This window comes from Leopardus geoffroyi, chromosome A1, assembly GCF_018350155.1.
Source record: "Leopardus geoffroyi isolate Oge1 chromosome A1, O.geoffroyi_Oge1_pat1.0, whole genome shotgun sequence".
In the NCBI taxonomy this organism is placed as follows: domain Eukaryota; kingdom Metazoa; phylum Chordata; class Mammalia; order Carnivora; family Felidae; genus Leopardus; species Leopardus geoffroyi.
Window position 1 is genome coordinate 221964549 of NC_059326.1, and position 24712 is coordinate 221989260.

A 24712-nucleotide genomic window follows, 5' to 3' on the forward strand; every position below is an offset into this window, starting at 1 on the left:
AGCTGAAACCCATTGAGATTAAGGGGCTTACAGACAACATGAGCATCTTTGCAGAGGACGAATATGTTCCTTGGCGGACTTGTGTCCTTTGATATATTATTTTAAGTTTATAACTCTTTCAACCATATATTTATATTCATATTGGCAGAAATAAAATCCCACTAGAAGAAGTTTTCTCCTTTTTGCATTTATTCTAATTTGTCTCAATTATGTATGCTGGAAAGTTCATCAGGTACAAGACATTTAAATCATACCAAAATTCAAGGTATATTTACCCCTCCATTCTTTTTTTCCCTAATAAATAGGATTTACTTCAGAATTATAGCTAATTAATTAAATTTTGTGGCATTATTGCTGTGGAATATTTATGCTATCCTGCAAAATGCATTTTTTAGGCTTCAGTTATTATCAGACAAGGCTGTAACTTTATATACAAATACTAAAAAATAAAGATGAACACATGAACTTAAACTTAAGAGTCAAAATAACAGAATGCAGCATTTCTGTTTGCTGGTTACATTCTACTATAGAAGCACTTAAGCTCAGTCCTTGGCAAGGTTCCTCCTTGCTCAAGATCATGGAATCCATTTTTGTCTGTTTGGCTTTGAATATTAGGCATTTGGTACATAATGGGTGGTCCATAAAAAAGAGTAGCTTCTTGGAAAGGAGACTATTTTTCACCAGGCTTTTACGATAGACCACAACGCTTTAAGATTCGCTTCTCACATTTGAAACTTGTCGTCTGCCTGATTTCCCAGATTCAACTCTGAAAACATTCTACAAATGCCCTATTTTATTTCTCTGAGACAGTGGTTCTTAAATGGAAATGGTGGTGGGCTCATGGTCATCAGTGGTTTTCTTTGGAACTACATATGCGACCCTTTCCTCTCTCTAAATTCTAGCACATGTCTTCCAGGTGAGTGGCATGACAGTAAAGGAGGGCTAAGGAACAGAAAGGTCACCTGTCAGACCCAGGATGGAGCAGGAGGGCAGGGCAGTTTGAGGTCTGGATGATAACTGTAACAAATCACCAGAAAACAAACCAACCTAGTTTTAAATAAGTGTGAAAATAATTTGGTCTCTTTTTCATAGCATCTTAATGTGTCTATGTACAATATATATACATATAATATAAATTATAATATTTATATTTACACATTTTCATATTAGAAATTTTCATATTAGAAATGAATTGAGTAAAGTAAAAATTGTATACAAATATACATAATTGCATATATATATATATATATATATATATATATAATTTTCATATTGTAAATGAACTGAGTAAAGAGACATCTGGTCAAAAACAGGACAATACAGCATGCATATGAATTAAACCTAGGCATTTATCTAGAAAATATAAACATTATAAGGCAGGCAGAAGTCTTGTAACTGAAAGCATGTGCAACCAGGCCACTGAGATGGCAGAGATGAAGAATCCTAGTTAAGAGACTTGGAATTGAAACATCAAGAATCTGAGCTGAAGAGGGAAAATACAGATTGAAATAATAGAGTGTCAGTACTCATTCATGAATAAACAGCAGTAGCAAAAAAATGGAACTTGCTTGTTTTGCAACCATTTCCTGCCAAGGGTCAGAAAAAATCCTAGATTGTAGTTAAGTTTAAATTAGCAACAGAGCAAAGCATTTTGTAAGTCAATAGTGGCAAGAACAGATAAAATGTGGATGTATATTCAGTTTATGATTTGGATGCTAGACTTCGTTTTGGTGCTTGATATTATATTTGTTATTCACATATGCTACTTCATTTAAGAAACACCACTCTCAAAGACACTTGGATTTAAGACAAATGCTCTGCAGTCTCTCCCAAAAACCATTGGCTATACGCTGGAATTTGCTATAAAATTTATTCATAATTTTACTTGCAACAAATCCAGAAGGTTTTAGTTATTTCACTATGAATAAATATAAATATAAATTAGTTCTATACTTGGATACAAGGGCAGAAAATGAGTAGGGTACGTAAATAGACATATATACTGCATGATTCACAATTGTAAACTTAATTATTTATATATTCATTCATTCATTCATTCATTCAGCCAGTCATTCAACTAGTCAGCTGTTTGACACATTCTTATTGAGCTCCTTCTAAATGGCAGAGACTGGAGTAACTCGTTGACAAGGGAGATAAGTTCCCTGCAGTGGCAAAGCTTAATGAGATCTAAGTGAAAAAAATCTGTGGCTGAAATAATTAAGGGGAATCCTGAGAGATGAAAAATAAATGGGAGGAGATACTTTGTGTGCTTAAAAAGTAAAGTAACAAATTTATTTTAGAAAATAAAGAGAAGAATGGAAAAGAAATTAGCTTTATTTAGAAACATCACACTTAGTGTAACCACTTAATTTTTTAATATATATATATGTATATGTATATTTGTCTAAATTGTCTAACACTTTCATTCTCTTTTAAAGATAGAATCCTTCTAAGTAAATCATGTCTGATTTGGTTGACTTAATGAATGATGACCATCTTTTAGAGCTGATACATTGTTCTTTAACCATATTCACAACGTTGTATAGCATTTCATTAAATGGCTGTTACCATAATATATTTAATTATATTCTAACCATTGAACATTTTCACTTTTGAGTGAAAAAGTGAGTGTTTCATTTTTTAAGAGATATGTAGATTTGTTGGCATGTCTTTACTCCTGAATCTAGATAAAATCATTTTCTTGTTGCAGACTATCATATCTCAGAAAACACAATGTTTGTAATATTTATCTTTTATTATTGTTTTCCCTTAAGGTGTTATTAGAACAGCTTTGCCAAACATGGACAGGGAAGTCAAAGAACAATACCAAGTCCTCATCCAAGCCAAGGATATGGGTGGACAACTAGGAGGGTTAGCCGGAACGACGATAGTCAACATCACCCTCACTGATGTCAATGACAATCCACCTCGATTCCCCAAAAGTACGTTCTTTCTATTGAGTTTAAATTGGTGCAGTTTAAAAAACAATTCTCACATTTCATTGAATGTTGCAGAAATTATAATAATTTTTCAGACACTTTTTGTCTTTAGGAAATAGAAGCCAATAGATAAAAATTAAATGACTTGAGTTTCATTTTCCATTAGAATCATGCTCAGTATGACTTTAATATAAAATAATGCAAGTCAGTAATTGAACAATGAGTCTTATGTTGTTGATTCCTGTTAAAGTAAAATATTCACGATAGGTTGGAATCTTGCTCTCATTTTTTTACCTGAAAAAGTAATATAAATATGAATATTCCATTTTGATTTAAGACTCGTATTTATGACAAATGTGACACCATATTATTTGCTCTATTATGCAATTTGCCTAAGAATTCTCTGCCTTCTCCTTACCTATTATATTTGAATCATTTCCATATTTTTTCATGTAAGTATCAGATGATATTCCAGTGATGCTATTTACATTACTTTAGTCTTATTTTAGTTTTGCAATAGGTGAAAATTGCTACAGTTTCTATGATAATAGAATGTTTCACACCTGTATTTTCTCTGTAACTCTGTGCTCCTTATTGAAAATGAATACTTCTCACTTGTGTTATATCTAGTTTTCTTCTACAGTATTACATTTAACACCAATCAGTACCTGTTCGATTTCTGGTACATTTTCAAGGATTAGTTCAGTGTTCTTAAGACTTAGAACACAAAAACTGAAAGTCTCTGTCACTGGTTACACAAGGAACTTGATTAAATCCCTAGACACTCATTTGTGTGAACAGTTTATAAAACCAAAACAAAATGATTTTCCTCTTTCAATCCCAGTAGGAGAGTTTGAGTTCATCTACCAAAGTATAAAACACTGAGAATATTTAACTAAATGGATATTTTATTCCTTTAGCTGAATTCATTTTCATATTTTACTACTTTATCATTTTCTGTTAATATCATTAACATATATTTTCGTATGGAAATATTTCACTTAGTGATCAGAAGGTCCAATGGCAAATGTCATGAGTGGCAATTAGAAGTCATCATACTTAAGCAAATGAAATGTCTGTAACAAATGGTGAGTATGTAATGTGCTATAATTAATAACACAGAGAGTCTTATGGCAATGCTTTTCCTTACTTTGTTATTAAGGGAACCAGATAAAATATAAATATTAAAGAAGAAAAAAGAAATAGTGCATTTGATTCTCTAATATTTGACATTGATAAAGAATATATTCCCAACTTGAAAAGTACTGATTATTTTTATTTTTATTTCTTTTATTTCTTTATTTTTACTTCTGACATGTGACAAGCTATAGTAGCTAAATGAGGGGGATAGTTTGGGAGACTACTCTACTTTTATATAAATGGCATCACTGTGAACATGGGCCCTTCCTGTTTTGTGTTTTGTGCATTTAAAATATGTTCCTTCTAGCGAATAGGAAGTAGCAAAGATATTCTTAGGTAGCATCAATATTCTCATTCATGAGGATTATAATGATGCTCTTCAGATGAAGGATATAAAACCCAGCCAGTGGAGGGTACAATTTCTGCTGGTATGGATGAAGGGTGATTTGTAAAAAATTGGGCAGGAATCCAGAAAAATAGGCTGGGGTACAGGGAAATAAAAATATCTCCATGAAAAAGAGGCTAGATTATACTTAGGAAGCCAAGATAGTGTGCTCAGGTCCTGCTGAAACAGGACGATCACTTCTAGAACTTACCCAGTGAAAAGAGAACCGGGATAAAGCAATATGTTTGCTTGGGATTTATTCAAAGTTGAATATGTAGGTCTGAAGACAACCAGCAAGGAATGTGGGGGATAAGTCCACTAGAATTTCCAGAGTATTTATATATCATGTCAGGAACTTTATCTTATTCCCTATTCATAACAACAGTTCTCCAACAATTTTCCACATTGACTGTTAAAAACAACAACAACTGAGGTGTAGGAAGGTTAAATAACTTGCTTGAGATCAGCAATTTAAGTAGAGATTTTTTTCTCAGAAGTTCAGACTCCTTCTAGTTTAACATATGTTAAAATGAAAAGTTATTCTTTTCTTTTATCTGCCCTCTAAAACCATACTTTTTAAAACACTTGCAAAAAAGTCACATGACATATGTTGAATTGTCACCATTCCTGCACAAACAAGAGGGCAAAAGAAATATACTGAACAGGTCACCATGATAAAATTATTTTCTACTTGTATTACATGCATTTTTGAACTATAGTCTCAAAGTATAATGGGTGAGAGATATTTTTGAATCATGAGAAAGAAAAGGGTTTTCAGATTTTGCATGAATAAGAAATCAATCCCCTTGAAATTTTACGTGCCATTGTGTCAAGCCCTTTTTACTGTATTGTCATTTCGAATTACATCCTTGAGAGGAAAAGACAGAATACAGGTCTAAACAGAAAAGCCATTTATTTAGAAGTCAATGCTCTTTTTGCAAGAATATTTCTCATGTGCAGCAATTAAGCTGCAAGTGTGACATAACATTACAAACTGAAATGATAATCTTTTCAACCTTAAAAGTAAAATATATATATATATAATATATATATATATATATATAAAATCCCCACAACTAGCTGCATTTATTCATGCCTGATAAGCAATTATTCTGAAAAAAAAAGAACAACTTCATTCAGATGAATTTCATGAGCTACAATTTCTCATTGTTTAAAAATTTCAGAAGATAATTTCTTAAAATTTAATCATAATTTGTTTGGGCTTTGTGTGTGTACGTATGCATATGTGACACTGTTAAGTACCCATTTCCATCCATTTCCTTCTCTAAATCTGTTAGAGGTGAAAAAAAAATGGAATGACGCATGCATTTGTATCATGCATGTGTAAGCAGTTTGCTGTTTTATTGTTGAAAAATACATGGTTCCTGAGATATCAGAACTTCCTGCCAATATGATATGATGATGATGACAACGATATTGACTAGTAAATTAGTGTGTGTCATGTACTGTGCACAGTGATTTGCATATATATTCCCTTCTTTTATAATGACTTTATAGTATTTTCTCAATTTTAGAAATAAAGTAGCAAGGCACATTATTAAGAAAAGTTGCTATAAGTTAAGTTTTTAAAAGTTATAAACTTGTTCAAGATCATGCAGCCACTAGGTGAGAGAACCAAAACTTCATCTTACGTAGTGACGTCAGGTCTCTCGTTTACATTCTCCCTCTTGAAAGACGATTTGCCTTTGATACCTGTGTGTGATTTAAAATGTCCTATAGATAACCCAGAAAACTATCCAAAACAAATATGGAAATGGAAATCATACCTGACATGTTAAAAGAGCTGTACCTGTAGTCGTGTAAAGGCAAAATATTTTCTTTGCAAAATCTTTTCCATATACTTCTAAAACTACCATCTACCATAACCAAGAATATCTGCAAAAGATCTCTATCTGTTAAAATAATCTACAGGAAAATGTTGATGGTTTCCATTACTTGAATTTTAAATGACAAAACCATCTAACAAGCTGATCTAAATAATACATTATGAGATCAAATCAATTAAGTGATGTGGTTAATTCACATTAGGCAAAATATTCATGCTTCTCCCACTCGGTCTCTTTCTTCTGTATAATAATTTTGTAATGAATGTGAGATCAACCTTAGTGAAATAAAGCAGTCCATACAGAACATTGGATGAAAGAGATACTTCATTTATAGGAAATGTAAAGAGGTATTTTCTTCTTCTTTCTTTTGAGTAAGAGAACTCTGTGTAAGGTAAATAAGTTCAAATGTAGAAAATAGGACATTAATAATTGTTCTAAGAAAAATTCTTAAAAGTAGGTAAAACTATTTTAAAGAAATCCTATTTTAATAAGATACCTACCAAATATGCTTATATTGACTGTTGATAGCTATAAGTATTTTGATTTGGATAATAGTCAATAAAACATTATTTACACAATAATTACTATATAAAATATATAGTTGTATCCATATATATAGTTAGTTAATTTAATGAATAAGATATTTGCAAATACTAGATTTCACCCAGGAAAAGTTGTTATTGTCCTCAAATTAACAAAAAACAATGTAAGTAAAATTAAAGTATTAAATACATCAGCCAAAATGTCTACTGCACAATGAATAATGTTTGATCTTGTTTACATGAACTATAAGGCAATGACTACAGATCTATGGATAAAAAAATATGTATATATATTTCTATTATACATTCATGATATAGAAAGACTATAGACTGCCAAGGTCAGTTATGAGTTATTAAAAAAAAAATGCTGATAACTATACATTTATTTAGTTTAAAATATTTATGTGTTTAGTTAAAATATATTTCATTTTTTCATCCTGTTATTACTTTTCTGGCATCCAAATTAAGACTTTCTTTTATTATTTTGAAATGTATAATATAGGATTGTTTATTCTTAAATACATGTTTATTACGATATGTAGTTTATAAAGATTTTCATTAGAATCAACATAAACCCAATTATAACCAGTTGGGGGAACAAAGTCTATTTCTCTTTACCATTTAGCATCCTTAACTTGGAAAACTGTAAGCTTCTAGAGTGAAATTTTCTTGTTAAAAATTTAATAAGCCTTTAAAAATAAAGGGCTAAAAGCTAATTGAATTTTGACAGTTAACTCAGATCCAGCCATAGAAAATATACCTTTACATTCTTCCAGGTTTCCAAGGGGATTGTCATGGGGCTGAATGAGGTAAATCAAACATACAAATTCTATGATTTAAGTTTATTTATGCAAATAATATACAATCTGAAAGTATACATGTATACAATATGACAGTTCATGACTTTGTGTATATTTTGTAGACATCAATTTTTATAGAACTATCTAAATCAGATAGGTAGATAGAAAGATAGATAGATGATAGGTAGATAGATGATAGATAGATAGATAGATAGATAGATAGATAGATAGATAGAATCTCAGAATCATTAAGTAACACCACAGAGAAAATATTTCCTGGCCTTTGAGTGCAGAAAAGGCCTTCTGCTGCCCAGTGTGTGTGTGAATATGGAAACATTGAGGAACCCTTCATTGTTTTCACAACCCACCCTGTCACTGCCAGACATGAATCGTATAGAACTCTCACATCCCAACTTATGTGGAGACTCCGACTACTGGCCCACTTCCTACCTGCAGGTCAAATGCAAATAATGGATAACACCATAGCATGTTCCTAAGTTTTCTCTCTAAAGGTGAAACAAAGGCCAAATTTCTGCTTTTAGCACTATCTCCAATATGTTATCTTAGGTGCAGGAATGGGAAAGAGAAAATGGTGACAAGTACTCTGAAAAATGTACTGGAAGAAGTATGGTCAAAATAATGGGTCTTATGTGAAATCCACTGCTTAAATGAGGATAACGTCAGCCTCTTTCCAATACTTGGGATTGAGAGGGTGGTTGGGTCAGTTTGGTTTGCAAGGTTAACAGTATAATAACATATTATTTAGTACAGAAGTTTTCACTATAAATACAAGTTGAGACTTCTTGAAAACAGGTGAAGGATTTAAATAGTAATACAAGAAAGCAACGATATATCAATGGGTCGACATAAAGTCATGTTTGTTTATGTTTCTCAAATTTAGTACTGGTGCTGATTCAGTATCAATGTTAGAACATGTTTTAATTCCCACAATTGAATTTTTACTAATATTTAAGTAATTTCAACTAGATAACACTTTTAGAGCATTTTCTGACAAAAATTTTCCCTAGTCTAGGGCTCTAAGGGGCTTTTTATTTCCCAGAGGCCTCTACAGTAAGAAGAAAATGTAAATTTCAGAAGTAATGTTTTATATATTATTCATATTTAATCAAAAATTATGTTGATGCTATCTATAAATACATGACTTTTTATTTATTTTTTTTTTTTAATTTTTTTTTTTTCAACGTTTATTTATTTTTGGGACAGAGAGTGACAGAGCATGAACGGGGGAGGGGCAGAGAGAGAGGGAGACACAGAATCAGAAACAGGCTCCAGGCTCTGAGCCATCAGCCCAGAGCCCGACGCGGGGCTCGAACTCACGGACCGCGAGATCGTGACCTGGCTGAAGTCGGACGCCCAACCCACTGCGCCACCCAGGCGCCCCATTACATGACTTTTTATATCAGGACCTCCCAAAGATATGAATGCAGATTGAAAAATAGACAAAGAGGTCCTTGGTATTGTGGGATGCATAATATGTGACAGTTATATATTACCCATATTCCTAATTTATGTATGTAGACATGTTTTTATATGTGTATCTCTGTATGTGTATATGTGTGTGTGTGTGTGTGTAGAACTCCTCACTTGGGGGGGGGGGGATATTTAGAAAGCATAAAATAAAGAAATTGTAAATCTAAGAGTTTGGAAATATTACACAAAGAACTTTTATTACCTGGGTCTCATAAAAATTGTAGGCATGAGTGATAAAAATAGTCATCATATTTGATGGCTCTATTTCTATTTTTGAAAATCAAGCTAAGCTATAATAAAACTAGCTTTTTACTTAAGTGGAACAAACACTTCTACTTTAATTCCCAAATGACTCCTTTGTCTACTTCAATAAAAACAAGCAAGAGAGAACTATTTCCTGACGATAAGGCATGCAAATGATGACTTGAGTTTATTCACCACAGTGCTCCCAATAGTTCTTAAATCTTATTTGCCCTAAGAATCCCTTGAGATCCTCTGTCCCTGTGATGGAAGTTCTGTTTCAAGTGACATAGCTTGGACCCAGATATCTGAATTTCAAACAAGTAATCTGGTAGATTCTAAATCATCTACAGTGAATAATTTGAAAATCACTGGTTTACTGTGATGAAACAATTTAGAAGGCATTTTCTTTCTTTCTTTTTAAATATGTTTTAGTGTTTATTTATTTTTGCAAGAGAGGGAGAGACAGAGTTCGAGCAGGGGAGAGGCAGAAAGAGAGGGAGACAACAGAATCAGAAGCAGGCTCCAGGCTCTGAGCTGTTAGCACATGGCTTGAACTCATGAACTGTGAGATCATGACCTCAGCCGAAGTCGGACACCTAACCAACTGAGCCACCCAGGCACTCCTAGAAGGCATTTTCATTATTCCTTAAATAGAGGTAATGAGTTAACTTTTGTATATCATTAGAGTTATTTTTATCCATACAAGATTCTATTCCTACAAGCATATTTAGGTGAAATCTGAATATTAAAATTTATTCACTTTACACTATTTTGAAAAGCTTTGTGTTTTTGTTTGTTTTTGTCTTTTACAATTAAACACTCATATACAGTTACACATCTTGCTTAAAAGTATTCCAAAGAGCCTACAGATGTCAGATATGGATGCTTAGAGGCTAACACAGAACTGAATCCCTTTGAATGCAAGCTCAGTGAGTGAATGCAAGCTCCAGCTTCTCCAATGAGAAGGGAATAGTTTCACTAGACTCCAGGTAGGCAGATGTAAGCAAACAAAAAATAGTTACCACAATTTTAAAATAATTTGTCGTCGCTATTACTGTCACATTAGTATCACATTATGCTTTGTTAATGAAAGCATGAATCTTTTTTTAAGTGATGCTGAAGGTTTTGCTGACTTATTTGGTCCTTTTCACTATGTGGCAAAGGGCACAAGATTGCAGCCTGGTTGCTCCATGGCCCTGCTGCCTGATTTGCAAAATAACTAAGCTTTTGAGCTACAACTTCTGTAGGTCGTTAAGAAATCTGACTTTTAGTTTTAAATTATTTTGTGAACCATAGTAAATAATGTTTAAAACTGAAATTGTATTAAAAGATACCGTGCTTAATCTTACCAATGTTATTAACAATATCTAAAGACCATGGGACTTATAAATATTTAAAATATTTGTCAGTATTCATCTGTGTACTTTGTAGCTCACCTAAGAGTCCTTTTTTTTTTAATTCAAATCCTGGAGAAGTGGCTTGAATGTTTTGGCATCATATAATCCACAATTCAGATGTGAGATTTTACCTATGATGTAATAGAACTCTTAGGTTCTGAAACAGACAAGTCAGGTAATGAGCAAGTTCTCCCATTTCCACTTTCCAGCCCTCCCGCAAAAATAGGAGAAAAATTCCTTTTGTGACATTTCCTGTCAGTCAGAGCAAGTAAATAGATGCCAGCAACCGAATTTATCAGATTTAAGTAATAAGAAAACCCCTAAGTCTCTGGGTGCAAAGCATACCTATCTGTTACTTCCTTGTTAAATCTTCAAATTCACAAGTCCTCAGTTTGCTTTTCTGCATTTTCCTGCCCAGGCTGCATCAGCCAGTTCCAAGACTTTTTCCAGGTGGTACAGTTTATTACTCTTTATGGCCTATGGTGATGATTTTAGTGTGGACAGCAGCTAATCCTTATTGCACATGTACTATGTAAAGTACATTAAAGCTGCATATTAACTTCTTTAATCCTTATGAATAGGTTTTGTTTATTTACACACATTTAAAAGAAGAAATTACAAGAAAAAGAGATGGTAAGAGGTGGGGCCAGGTACTTCGTAGTTACATGTGCAATGCAGCAGAACACAATTGGGCACCATATTAAAGCTGTAATTTTTAAATATGAATATTTATGAAAATATAGATCACTGCTTCCTACACCAGAACCACCGAGTAAAAGTGAGAGCCCTTGAATGTGAACATGGGGCATTCTATCTACTTCTCCACTAATCAAACTGAAAAGACATTCTCTCCAAGACTGAGAGGATTTTTTATGTTTATAAGATTTGTAGAATAGAGAGAGCCAAGGCTTTGGGAAGGGTACTGATGGAAAGCTTAGTTTCACCATTAAGTCACTGGGGCCTGAATAGCTAAATAAACTCTTGCTATCTCATGTTTTTACAGCATCAAATTAAGATAATAAATAGGGGGACCATATATTGTGGTTTGCCTGAGACAGCTCCAGTTTTCACATGTGGTCTCGAATTAATTACAAATAGTGATTGCTTTTGCTCTCAAAAGTGGTTCTGTTTGGATAGTAAATTAAGTAGGCATCTTAATAATAATAGAGCTTCTGGGAGGATTAAGTAAAATAATGCAATTGAAGTATCCAACAGTGTGTTTTTTTCCTCCTCCTCTCCTCCCTCCCACATTTTCCTTCCTCCATCTTTTCAACCTTATCCCCATTCCTTCTTTGTATCTGTCTCTTCAACTAGAGTTGATATGCCCCGATTCGAGAGACCCCCCCCCCTCCCGAAAACAAACCACCAGAGTCCAGAGCCAAAGCCAAGCGGCAAGGGTCGTTTATTGCAGGTTCGAACCCGGTCCTCCGCGCACTCGTCGCCGGTGACGCAAGAGGCCCCGAGCAAGGATCTTACAGCTTCTTTTATAGACAGGCACAAACAAGTTAGGGATTTTTTTGAGGTTACAGAGATGTTATTGGTTGACATTTAAATGTGAACACTCAGCAGAACTCGATTGGTTCCCGCCTTTATTTCAAACCATTCAGCAGAACTTGATTGGTTCCCGCCTTTATGTCAGACTACAACCGGGAGTGCCCTGGCTGGATTCGGAACGGCAGGGGGAGGGGAAAGATCTTTTCTTTGCAGTTGTGAGTATACCTGGTAACTTTTCTCTTAGCCTCTCAGAGTATAGGCTCATTTTATACCATTTCTTTGTGTCTGTTGCTTCTCCTTTATCAGAATTTCCCATTAATGTATGATCAAACATGAATTGAAGAGAAAAGTAGCTCAAGAAATAGCTCATGCCTGTATTGTAGCTGAATTTACCACCAGGAAAAAAAAAATTCTTAGGACTGATTGTATAACTTTTATATACATGAAAAAATCAATTTCAAGATTTCTAACTCCACGGAAATATTTAGGAAGTGAATATAAAATTCTATCACCAAAATAGTGTTATCTTTACCCATGAACATTTATAATGAATATTTTTATTTAAATACAATTTTCTGAATTCATTATACTTTTTAACCCAGAGAAAACACAGTGGCAGGATTATTAAATTAAAACTAACTTATGACATCTCTAGTTGCTTAATACCACCTCAAGCTTTTAATACACAGATTTCTAACACTGGTGATAATTTTTAATTTCTAATGTGAAACATTCTAAATTCAACATTTATTTCACATGGTTTAAATTTCTCTTTTTCATGTGTGCCTCTCATTGGTCTTAACATTTATATAGGCAAAGAAATCGAACTTCTTCAGTATTTCTTTATGAGAGTGAAACAGAATATAGGCGATAACCACGGACACCAAACATTTTATACATAAGAAACCTAGTTTGTTAACAAATATCGACACAATTAATTATAGTATTTAATGAATGTTTAATTGATTGCTAGTTTTATTGAAGTGTGAGTGCAAAAAAGGCTATATCTTTTTTGTGTGTCGGTACAAAAAGGATAAAAAAATTTAACGACTTCCCTCAAGCAGCTCTGTGTATAATGGGGAGATTAAGTTAATGGACAATTATACTACTTGAAATAAAATAAATGATAGACTTATGCACACAATGACACATAAATGTATAAGATGGGCATCCAAATCATTAGAGAATAGATTTGAGAGGATTTTGAAGGAAATAATATCCACATTAATTTCTGAAACCCACAGTAAGAATTAGCCAGTGGGAGAGCAAATGTTCGCCAAAATATTTAGATGATGCAAAAACATCATGTTTTATTTAAAGGATTTTTTGTATAGAATTATGGGAAAAAATGAAAGTGAGAAGGCAAGAAAATGTTTCATCAAAAATGGCTTTAAGCTGCCCTTGAAAGAATGAGGAATATATTTTTTAAATATTTATTTTTGAGAGTGAGAGAGAGAGAGCGCGGAAGTGTGAGCAGGGCAGAGAGTGAGAGGGAGACAAAGAATCCGAAGCCAATTCCAGGCTCTGAGCTGTTAGCATGAGGCTTGAACTCACAAAACTGTGAGCTCATGACCTGAGCTGAAGTCAGTCACTTAACTGACTGAGTCACCCAGGAGCCCCAGGAATAGAATTTATACATATAAAGAAGAGGAGTAGCAGGCCAGTGAAACAATTTGGGCATAAGCAGCAAAATAGGGAAGACATAAGAAGTGTTCAAATAATAAAATACATGCGTACAGAAAATTTTAAAACTTTGTCTACAAATATGATGCATGAATATGTGATGAATATTCATAAATAATATTTGTAGTTCAATGAACTGGATGCTTTGCAAGAATTAGTTTTGCCTAAAAAAAAATGTTATAAAGGAAGAAACTTTGTCAAATTTCTCTTTTCCAGACTACTCTCATAATGTTTCCAAAAAAATTCTTTTGAGAAATCAAATATTTGAGTAAATAATATTCACAGATGAATTTAGATTCCAAACATTTTTTCAGAAGCTTAGATAATAAGGTGTCATATTTATTAATAATTTTTAATAAAAATTCTAGTGTTGCTTATTTTTGTGAAATCAGTGGCTAACATCGCTGACAATTATCTATGTGCCATATTTTGTTAGATGGAACAGAAATTACATAAGACAAAGACAAGAGCAAGGTTTACATATTTAATGGAAGTTTTAAGGGAATATTAAATGTATTCCATAGAAATGAATGAACAATGGAAAGTTACTGATGCACTTGAAATGTTGTGAACTCTTGCCAAGATCTCCATCATGTTTACTATTATGTAATGGGGATAGTGGTTATATAAATCATATATATTAAAAATACATATTTTTGAGAATCAGAAGCACTTTTAATTCTGGCAATCATTAAGTAATACAAATGGATTATGATTCACAGTTCATTTGGAATTAGCTTGGTTGGATTTCCAATGCAATCTCTTGAAAAAAAAAATGATGTTATAAAGAGCAATTCATTTTGCAAGGAAATACAGATATGTGTTAATTGGATCTATAATTTAGCAGAACTATAGTATTAAACATAACAATGCCTCCTTGAAAAATTTTGTAGTGGAAAGCTGGGAGCTATGTAATAAGGGAGGGATTATTGGAAGAATGGAAAGAGATGGAAGAAATGTCCTTTTCTTTCTTGGGTACGGAAGTAAAACTAATTTTAATTTTAGAGCAGCATCCCTTTCTAAGAACCATCTTACATCTAATACATGCTCTTGTCTCTCTGTCTTCATTGATTTTGCTCTCTAAGCATTGAAAAAGGAAACTTTCCCTAAATCTATCCAACTCCAATTGACCCTTAATTGGGATTTGCATTCATCAGTCTTCCTGAAATTAAGAATAATTTGAATTATTTGCATTTTAAAAGAACTTATTTGTTAATCCAATATTGTCTCTGTTTGAATGACATTCAGGCAGTAAAAACAGGTGAAGTTTAGATCAGAGATGCCACTTGATTGGTTCATCTCATGTACCTCAATTTCTTCATTGATAGAGTGGTATGCTGGAGCTCGCTCTACTGATCCTCAAGCCAATTGTGCACACCTCCCATCTCTATTCAGTGATGTCACATTGGCTTGAAAGCAGGGATGCTGGGAGTTCTTTCACCCCAGAAACTGAGAAACACTGAAAAATTTGAGCTTACCCATATCTGTTCTCCCTCCCTACTTTGATCCAATTGTCAAACATTTACTAGAAAGTCACTGACTGGGAATCATCATAATAGTATCTGTCTCATACTCTTAATGTGAGGAAAGAATTAGTTATAATGGGAAAGTGCTTAGAAAAGTACCTGAGAGGGGCGCCTGGGTGGCGCAGTCGGTTAAGCGTCCGACTTCAGCCAGGTCACGATCTCACGGTCCGTGAGTTCGAGCCCCGCGTCAGGCTCTGGGCTGATGGCTCAGAGCCTGGAGCCTGTTTCCGATTCTGTGTCTCCCTCTCTCTCTGCCCCTCCCCCGTTCATACTCTGTCTCTCTCTGTCCCAAAAATAAATAAATGTTGAAAAAAAATTAAAAAAAAAAAAAAAGAAAAGTACCTGAGAATAGGAATCACTATACAAATAATTCCTTTGATAGTGACGATGGTGATGATGATGCTGGCGATGGAGATGATGTGGTCTATTCTACTTAAAGAGTATCTCTTTTTAAAAAGTTCTCTCTTTCTGTCATATTGACACTCATAGATTTTCTAGAAGTTCATATATGTCCTTGCAACAGTCTTCTCAATGATAAAATAAATGGAGTTTCTAGTAAAAGTGATATAAATGATCCTATTCATGCAGTGCAGCACAGAAAATAGAGTGCACGTGGGGGATGGCAGGCAGAATAGTCATAAGAAAGCCAGTTAGATAACTGGAGTGACACAAGACGAGTAGTGTGAGTCATTTAATCTGTGATGGTGGTACTGATGGCAGTTGTGAAAAATGGGAATATGTGGCTACGTTCAAATGATTTTAGGAGCTAAAATGTCAGTGATATCAATGAATTATTGGGGTTAAATAAGAAGAGGCAGGGGGACACCTCAGTTGACATTGGATAGAAGGGTGAAAGAACGCTTACTGATATAAGAGGCTAATATTGAAGTTTCCACTGGGAGCTAAGCTACAATGGATACCACATGACCAAGTATGATCCCAGAAACAAAATACAGAATTTACAATAGAAAGTCAGGATGCATTTAAGATTCTTGAAGCCCTCAATTACAGCGAGGTTATTGTTGTGCTTTTAAAATACTATAGAATGTGGAGTGGAGGGAGAATTTTGTACTGAGGATTTCTTTGCATAAAACCACGCTCAGTTTCCATCTAATGAAAATAAGAGTGGAGCTACCCTTCCCTTGCCTCTCAGGTCTTGTGAAGGGAGCCTTCCTTCATGAAGGACCAATGATAAAATCCAGTATATTCTCCCATGTTATTTCAGAAAATGGGCAAAATCGAGGGTCTGAGGCTTGCCTTATGCTTAGGAACGTGAAAGTATCTTCAGAAAGAGCAGATACTGGAATAAGGCTTTGTCTGGGAGAGTAATTACATGACAACAAAAGGAGGGGTTAGTTGTGGAAGCTGAATGTCCAAACCAGAGTCATTTTAAATTCTGCCACAGAGATTTTCCTTGAAGTGAGAATCTGTGTGTGAAATGGATTGTTTGGAGATCCAGAGCCTAAGGGGAATGTTACATCAAAGCAGAGGCAAAGCCTTTGTCTTGGGTATGTAGTGGGAGAAGCTCTCAAGAGCTACCAAAAGAGCCATTAGAGCCATTACCTTTAATCCCAGAGAAGCAAAACCTATCTATTCAAGTGAAAACAGCCAAAAAAAAAAAAAAAAAAAAAAAAAAAAAAAAAAAAAAAAAAACTAGCTTTGTTGCCTCTTATGAGGTAAAAACACTTTTGCAAAGTGGATGATGAGACAGAGGAAAGCCTGCCACACCATTCATATCCCCAAACAAAGCCCCATCCGTTGCTGGCCCAGGTGGCCTTGTCAGCAGGGAGGCAGACGAGACAACTCTAAATTTTGTATAAGGATTGATGTAATAATTAATAATTAATAAGTTGAGAATTTCTCATTTCCAAATCTAAAATTTGTGAGATAAAGTGAACATAGGACTGTCTATTATTTAGAGTTGAGCAGAAACATCATTGATTGACCATAGTCTCATCCAAGAAAAGAGAAAGCTTACCCTCGCTGAATAAGGTCTAAAGGAGCAGTGGAAGACAAAGAAAGGAAACACGTTTGGGGTTTTTTTTAATGTTTTTTTTTAATTTATTTTTGAGAGAGAGACGTAGAGCACAAGTGGGGGTGGGGCAGAGAGACAGGGAGACACAGAATCCTATGTGGGCTCTAGGCTCTGAGCTGTCAGCACAGAGCCTGACATGGTACTTGAACTCAGGAACCGTGAGGTCTTCACCTGAGCTGAGGTCTAACGTTTCACTAACTGAGCCACTCAGGTGCCCGCAAACATGTTTTTATTAAATGATGCATGTTATGCCTTTACAAACTAGCAGTAATACTGATGTGGGATTGTTTGAAGGTTCAGGAAGCTGAACTGTCTCCTATGTGATATGAGTTCATTTTTTTTCCCCTGTAAAATAGGAGACAGGGTCACCAACTAAGTTGGTCTTCAACTCACGTCAGTTCAACTTACTTTACAATGGTGTGAAAGCGATACATATTTAGTAGGAACCGTACTTTGAATTTTGAAATTTGATCTTTTCCCAGGCTAGCTGTATGTGGTATGATATTCACCTGTGATGCTGAACAGAGGCAGCGAGCCACAGCTTCCAGTCAGTCATGCGATCATGAGGGTAAACGACCGATAATACAGTATTCATAAATTACGTGACATGGGCAGCACTTTGTTACAAAATAGGCTTTCGGTTAGGTGATGTGGCCCAAATGTAGTCTGTCAGTGTTCTGAGCATGTTTGAGGTAGGAGAGGCTAAGCGATGATGTTCAGTAGGTTAGGTGTATTAAATGCCTTTTCAACTTACAATGTTTTCAATTTATGATGGGTTTATTGGGACAAAACCCCATTATAAGTTGAGGAAAATCTGTAGAAAAAAGTTAAAAAAAAGTAAAAAAAAGTCGGTAGTAAAGATTTGTGGAAAATAAATCAGTGTAAAATAGAGGTCATAGCAAATAGTGGTAAGTTACCTTTGCAAATTTGTATGCTTTACAGCCAATCTGGAAAGTGCATTTGAGGTTAGTGATGAAAATTTATAATGATATCTAGCTGACTGCTTCTTTTTGGTTTTCCTCAGTCAGTCGCACCTCCTTCTTGAGAAAGAGGGTAATTATCATTACCAAGGGTTGAGTTTGACCAGACTGCAGCAACAACATGGACAAGATATATAGGCCATAGGTTAATATGATAATGAAACAACAAAAGATGTTTTAGTCGAATGAGGAAAAAGATCAACAGAAAAATGATAATGAATCAGTGGATGTAGAGAGATCAATATATTGATATTAACTAAAGGTAAAGTTATTTATATTTGATATTAAAATTGATGTTTACTGTCTCTATATCAGTATATGTTATATAAATAAGCCATAGTGGTAGTAACTGAACAAGCAAAATAGAAGGGCAGAAGATTATGATAATTATTGGCTTTGTCATATAGTTTCTATTTGGAATGTTTTCTAATAGCTTACCTCACAAATCCAACATCAGCCAGTTGACTTAGCTCAGGTTCTTAGCTTAAACGTCAGAAAAAGTGAACAGAATTGCATAACTTTCCCTTAAAGCACTGATGTTACTTAGCAATTTTACTTCATTTGTATAATTGTTTAATTCGTATCTACCTCCCCAACCAGGTCATTAATGCCATTAGGATAAACATGGTTTGTTCTGTATTTTTTGTTTTATTTGTTTTTTCTTTATCATTCCATTGAGGAAGCTACTAAATGTTGCGGTTGATTCACTCATCAATAATCCGAGTTACTGGACGACTTAACTAATCTACCACCCAAAGGAAATTTAGAAGGGACAATTCAATAATTAGCCCTAAATCTTTGTGCTGTGTATGGCTGCTCAGAGCTAGAAAGTTTGGAATGAATTTCTCATATCTCTGAGAAAAGAAATATTTCTATTATTAAATAGAATTGATAACATTTCATAAAACTTATAAATCCATTAATATATTGTATATTGGGTCTATGGCAATTCATACTCATGGGTATAATTAATGAAAGTCTAGACTAGGCAATTATAACTTTTGTAAAAAATGAAGTAATTTGGCCAATACAGCAAAGTTCTTGATTCCAGATACTTGACACTTCCAAAAATTTGTTCATCCCAGACCCATCCTAAGAATGAGCAGGACTAAATGTCTCTGTCACTACTGAGAGCTTCCACTTACTGTATGCTTAGTATGCTTGACTAAAATCTAGTTGGAATCCAACTTTGGTGTCAGGATGTTTTTTTCTTGCGGACTATATTTCCGTTACTTTAATTTGTGCTTATTGAAAATACAGCTTCAGGCTTTTGAGGAAATAGAGGGCATAAAACATTCTTCAACCACCAAGATATTTTTACTCTTGAATCCTTCAGTTTTGAAGGTATGGGGAAAGTGTTTCAGCTAAAATTAGAATGGCTTTTCAGAACTCTGTTAACACCTCCCTTTCTTTCATCTCCATATCTCTATAGGCAGTTTCTAGTTGACTACTGCAACTTCTACAGGAAAATAGTACAATACAGATATGGAGTTATCTAGAGAATTACTATTTGGAAAGCAGCTAGTAATAATAGTTATTACTTAGGAGTTTCACTATTGTATGAGTGACATCACGATCTCATCATCATCACCATTATTATTATTCCAATTTTATAGATCAGGAAAAGAAGGATTAAATATTTTGCACCAGGTCACAGGGCTAATAAAAAGGTATAACAGGTACATAGTCTTTTATCCTCATACAGAAATATTGTTTGCTTCCATTTCCTTTTTCTTTTTTTTTTAGACAAGGTGAAATCATTTTGTGTGCTATTATTATCTTTGCTTATGAAATTAAAACAATAAAATATTGAGAAAGAAACATTTTATTTCTATGTCATTAGATGGTAAGTCACATACACACAAACGTGTGGGATGACTATTCGAACAACTAAATGTTTGAATTGAATCACTGAATCAACAGTTTTATGGTAATATACATTATTTTCAAAAGTTTAAACATACATGTAGCACTCAAAGCAATCATCTATTTACGAGATCTCAAATAATATGTTTTCATATTCCTAAGTATAGTAAGTTTTCTGTGCAGCTAAACATTGACTTCTTACATCTTATTTTTGAGTAATTTTAGTTATTACAATAAACATAAAATGTATTTCAAAAGAGAATTTGTAATGGATTGCTCTATTTTCTTTATATTTGCTGTTTTTACTACTAAATGTTGTCACGGCATTATATAGTTTATTCATTAACTTAATATATTTTTGCAAGTCCTGCAACTTAAAACATATTAATTTATGTTTTGTTAAGTAAATGTATCTCTTTTGGTATTTATATCAATGCTTGGAAATATTCCAAAGAATTCAGAGAAGAAAAGCCTATTGTTTATCCTTTTTCCTTAGGTGTCACTGAATGCTCCCTGACACATACACAAAACCAGTGGGAGTCCTAATAATCAAAATACATTTTTTTAATTTTATTTAATTTTATTTTTTAATTTTGTAATGTTTATTTTTGAGAGAGAGAGACAGAGACAGAGACAGAGACAGAGCACAAGCTGGGGAGGGGCAGAGAGAGAAGGAGACACAGAATCTGAAGCAGGCTCCAGGCTCTGAGCTGTCAGCACAGAGCCTGACGCGGGGCTCAAACCCAGGAACCATGAAATCATGACCTGAGTCGAAGTCGGACTCTTAAGTAACTGAGCCACCCAGGCACCCCAAGTACATTTTTTTTTTAATTTTTTTTTTCAATGTTTATTTATTTTTGGGACAGAGAGAGACAGAGCATGAACGGGGGAGGGGCAGAGAGAGAGGGAGACACAGAATCGGAAACAGGCTCCAGGCTCTGAGCCATCAGCCCAGAGCCTGACGCGGGGCTCGAACTCCCGGACCGCGAGATCGTGACCTGGCTGAAGTCGGACGCTTAACCGACTGCGCCACCCAGGCGCCCCCCAAGTACATTTTTTGAAACAACAAAGTTCCTGAGAAGATACTCATTTAGCCTATAACTGAGTAATAGATACTTTTACCTTTGGAATTAATAGGGAGCATTATCTGTAAGAAGTTTTAGAATTTGATCACTATAATTCCATCTTAATTCACTACACGCAGTTTTCTCATTTTCCATGAGAACTTTTTTTTCTTTTAAGCATAGCATGTATATTTGATGAGTATGTAAGCATATATTCTTATTGACTCTGAACAATTTCTTGTCACCTGTTTTATTTCTTAATCTGTCTTGTACAGGTAGCGCCATTAAGATGTTTCATACGCGTCAAAAGTAGGACATGCAGAAGTTGATGGAACTGTAATGACACAGTACATCACAAGCGATCCAACTATGGCACAGCTGAAGATTACTTCAGTTTTGAATTAATCTGAATGACCCCAGCTTTATTTGCTGTCGAGTTTCTAGAAATGATAAAATGTCAAGTCACTGGAAATAAACCGACAGAGCCTAAAAAAATATGACATGACTAATGCATAGTTTCTCTGATTTCTTCCATATTCTGGAGACTTTATTTTTAACTACAGTATTTTATTTGGAAATGCTTGGCTTAATGAATATGTCTTCCACTCTACTAAAATGTGCTATCCCAAAGAACAGGAAATTCAGTGCTCTGTACATTTGTGTTTTATGTACACTAAAATCTCAATACACAAAAAAGATGTACATGGTAAATCACTGTTTTCACTTTTATTATATCTTAATTTTGGTGGGACATGTTAGTGAGTGCTTTTGAGTCAGGTTTTTTTGGAGAATGCTGGCATTTCAGTTTATTACAAGTTTTCCAGTGCCATCAGATAATTATAAAATTTGTAGGCATGCTATATGCTGACCACTTTTTAAGAAACTGCTATTTAACTTACTATTGACATAATACTACAAGGAATAGCCATCTTCACATTTATTGTTAGTGGCTTCATAAATTTCCTTTTATAAAACACAAAACTCTTATCTCAGCATATTGTCTTGAAAAGGGGAACTCGCCTTTAAAGTCTGCATTATCTGATGTCCTTCAGATGTCTAAAAATTCTTCTTAAATTGGAGGGTCTCAATTCTGGCTAATTTTTTTTTTTTTTTTTTTTTTACCTTTACCTCCGCTAACCATAATCTCTTAATGATGATGCCAGAGTAGATTATTTCCCTTGATTTTTAATTCTTTTAATTTTGCTTTTAACCGTTCAAATGAAATCTAACTCATAAAGCAAATATGTAATCTGAATTTGTTCCTATTGAATGGATTAGATAGAGTAAGCAGAAAAATTCTACATACTTTAAGTTAGATGTCCGTATTTTTCTAAAGATCCCATCCAACCTCCCCCCACCTCAGCCCGCACCACCATCATCACCTTGCACCGCTGCCATGTTTGAGGTTTGAAATCCACTACTCTCCGCAGCTGCCTCCTTCACTCAAATCTCTGTCTGTCAGCTGTGTCTTTGATAACTTTTTTGGTCATTTCCTAACTAAATGTCATGTGAAAGAAGGATGTACAGTGCACTATTCAGCATACTTCCATTACTCTATTTTATCAGGAAAAAAGTTCAACACCTTTCTTAACACTTATTGATATACCATGACATTGAACTATGACTAAGTGTAGTAGAGCTTCAAGGCTGTTGGTGTTTCTTCAGGTTCTTTATCACAATCACCCAAAAGGCAAAAGTGGTGGACGTGTTTCTGACAAGTGATGCTTCTACTTAACAGATATTAAGAAAGGAAGAAAAAAAGAAAATAAAAAGAATCACATATATGAGAAGTTTAGTACACGTTTAAATAACTGTTGCAGGCTTTCTAGCCATGTTAAACAAGAAGTCAGGCATCCTTATATTTGCTAGTAGCTCAGAAGTGCTTCCATACGATCAGGGTGTAGGCTATTGTGAAGCACTTAACACTCTAGAAAAGTAGGCTGTAAAAGTCACATTAGGTCCTGCTTATGTGATCATGGCTATTTGAACTCAATTTCACTTGGATACCTGTTGTTACCTTTTTCTTAGACAATGTGTATACATTGCAACCTGTGACTTTATTCTTCCTCTTTGCTCTGGTAGCCTCCAGTCCAAAACTACTTTAAATCCTGCAAACTTTGAGCATCTCTATGACAGCCACTGCGTGAAGTGTTTAGGGAATAAAACCTAATGAAACATAGTCGTAGCCTATGAAAAGTTGCCAGCTTGATCATGTGATATGACTTATGTAATCAAAATCCTTTCCTAATGCCTATGTAACACTCCATTATTACCACTTGCATTATTGTTATTACTTGCCTATGTTCTGATTTGTTTATTAACTTTTAAATGTGTTCTTTTAGAAAGATTTGACATACTCCCCTTTGAAGGCAGGTATACTGTTAATTAATTATCAAATTAATTGAACAACTATTTTCAGACTGCTGTAAAAATCTACACTCTGTTTTACATGAAATCAGCCAAATTTAGGTAAATATTTAGATCTTCTAATATTAATTATATTTTTGGATGAGGTAATGTCCATTGAATGTAAACAAGGCTAATTTTAGCAGTATTTGTGCAAGTGGTAGAAATGTATGTGGGGGGGGGTGAGAGGTAGTTGAAAGATTTAATGCTACCAGGGCTAATGAAATGACCCCATTTTGAAACTGTGAAAGAACTATAAGAGAAAAACAAAGTATTTGGGAATAAAATGGAAAATATTTAGCAAAATGTCCACAAGGTGTGATTGAGCATTTTTTCCTCATATTTCTTGAAGCCTATAACCAAAATATTGTAATGAAATTTGATGAATGAACTTCACCATTCAATAAACATATTAAAGGTCTTCCTAACTTAATTTCTATGAATGTACCTAGAAGTTCTAAACGAGTGAATTACGGTGGTTGCTTTAGCCATGAGAAGGTACAATCCAAAGTACATTAATAGAAATTAAAACTGGAAAGAAGATATAAAAATTAAATTTTGTATTTTGAGTTTAGTTTTCTTTTTGCACTTTTATTTCCTTCCACACTCTTCCTTTCCTTATTTTAATAAAAATAGACTGCCATTTAATCTTTTAATATTGATTTTGATAACAAGTCAGTAAAATAGCCTATATCTTTTTCATGTTATGCCATACACAATTTCTAAAACTCCTTTAAGCAATGTATATATTTTCATTTTTAGAGGATATTCCAAATTTTCCTGATTCTGGTATATTTTATATAGATAGAAATTTTTCTAGGTTTTTCTGACTCAGTATCAAATTCATAGTAATGTACGTGCTCCACCTGGTGGT

General features: G+C 34.1%; 1 protein-coding gene across 4 annotated transcripts in view; it reads left to right on the top strand.

Annotated features, from left to right (window-relative positions):
* CDH12 (cadherin 12) overlaps positions 1 to 24712 on the top strand; it is a 1056103-nt gene that overhangs the window by 967917 nt on the left and 63474 nt on the right. For all 4 annotated transcript variants that reach the window (XM_045441358.1, XM_045441360.1, XM_045441352.1 and 1 more), the window contains one exon: positions 2775 to 2942. In XM_045441358.1, the coding sequence (XP_045297314.1) occupies positions 2775 to 2942 (168 nt within the window). The remainder of the gene's footprint in view (positions 1 to 2774; positions 2943 to 24712) is intronic.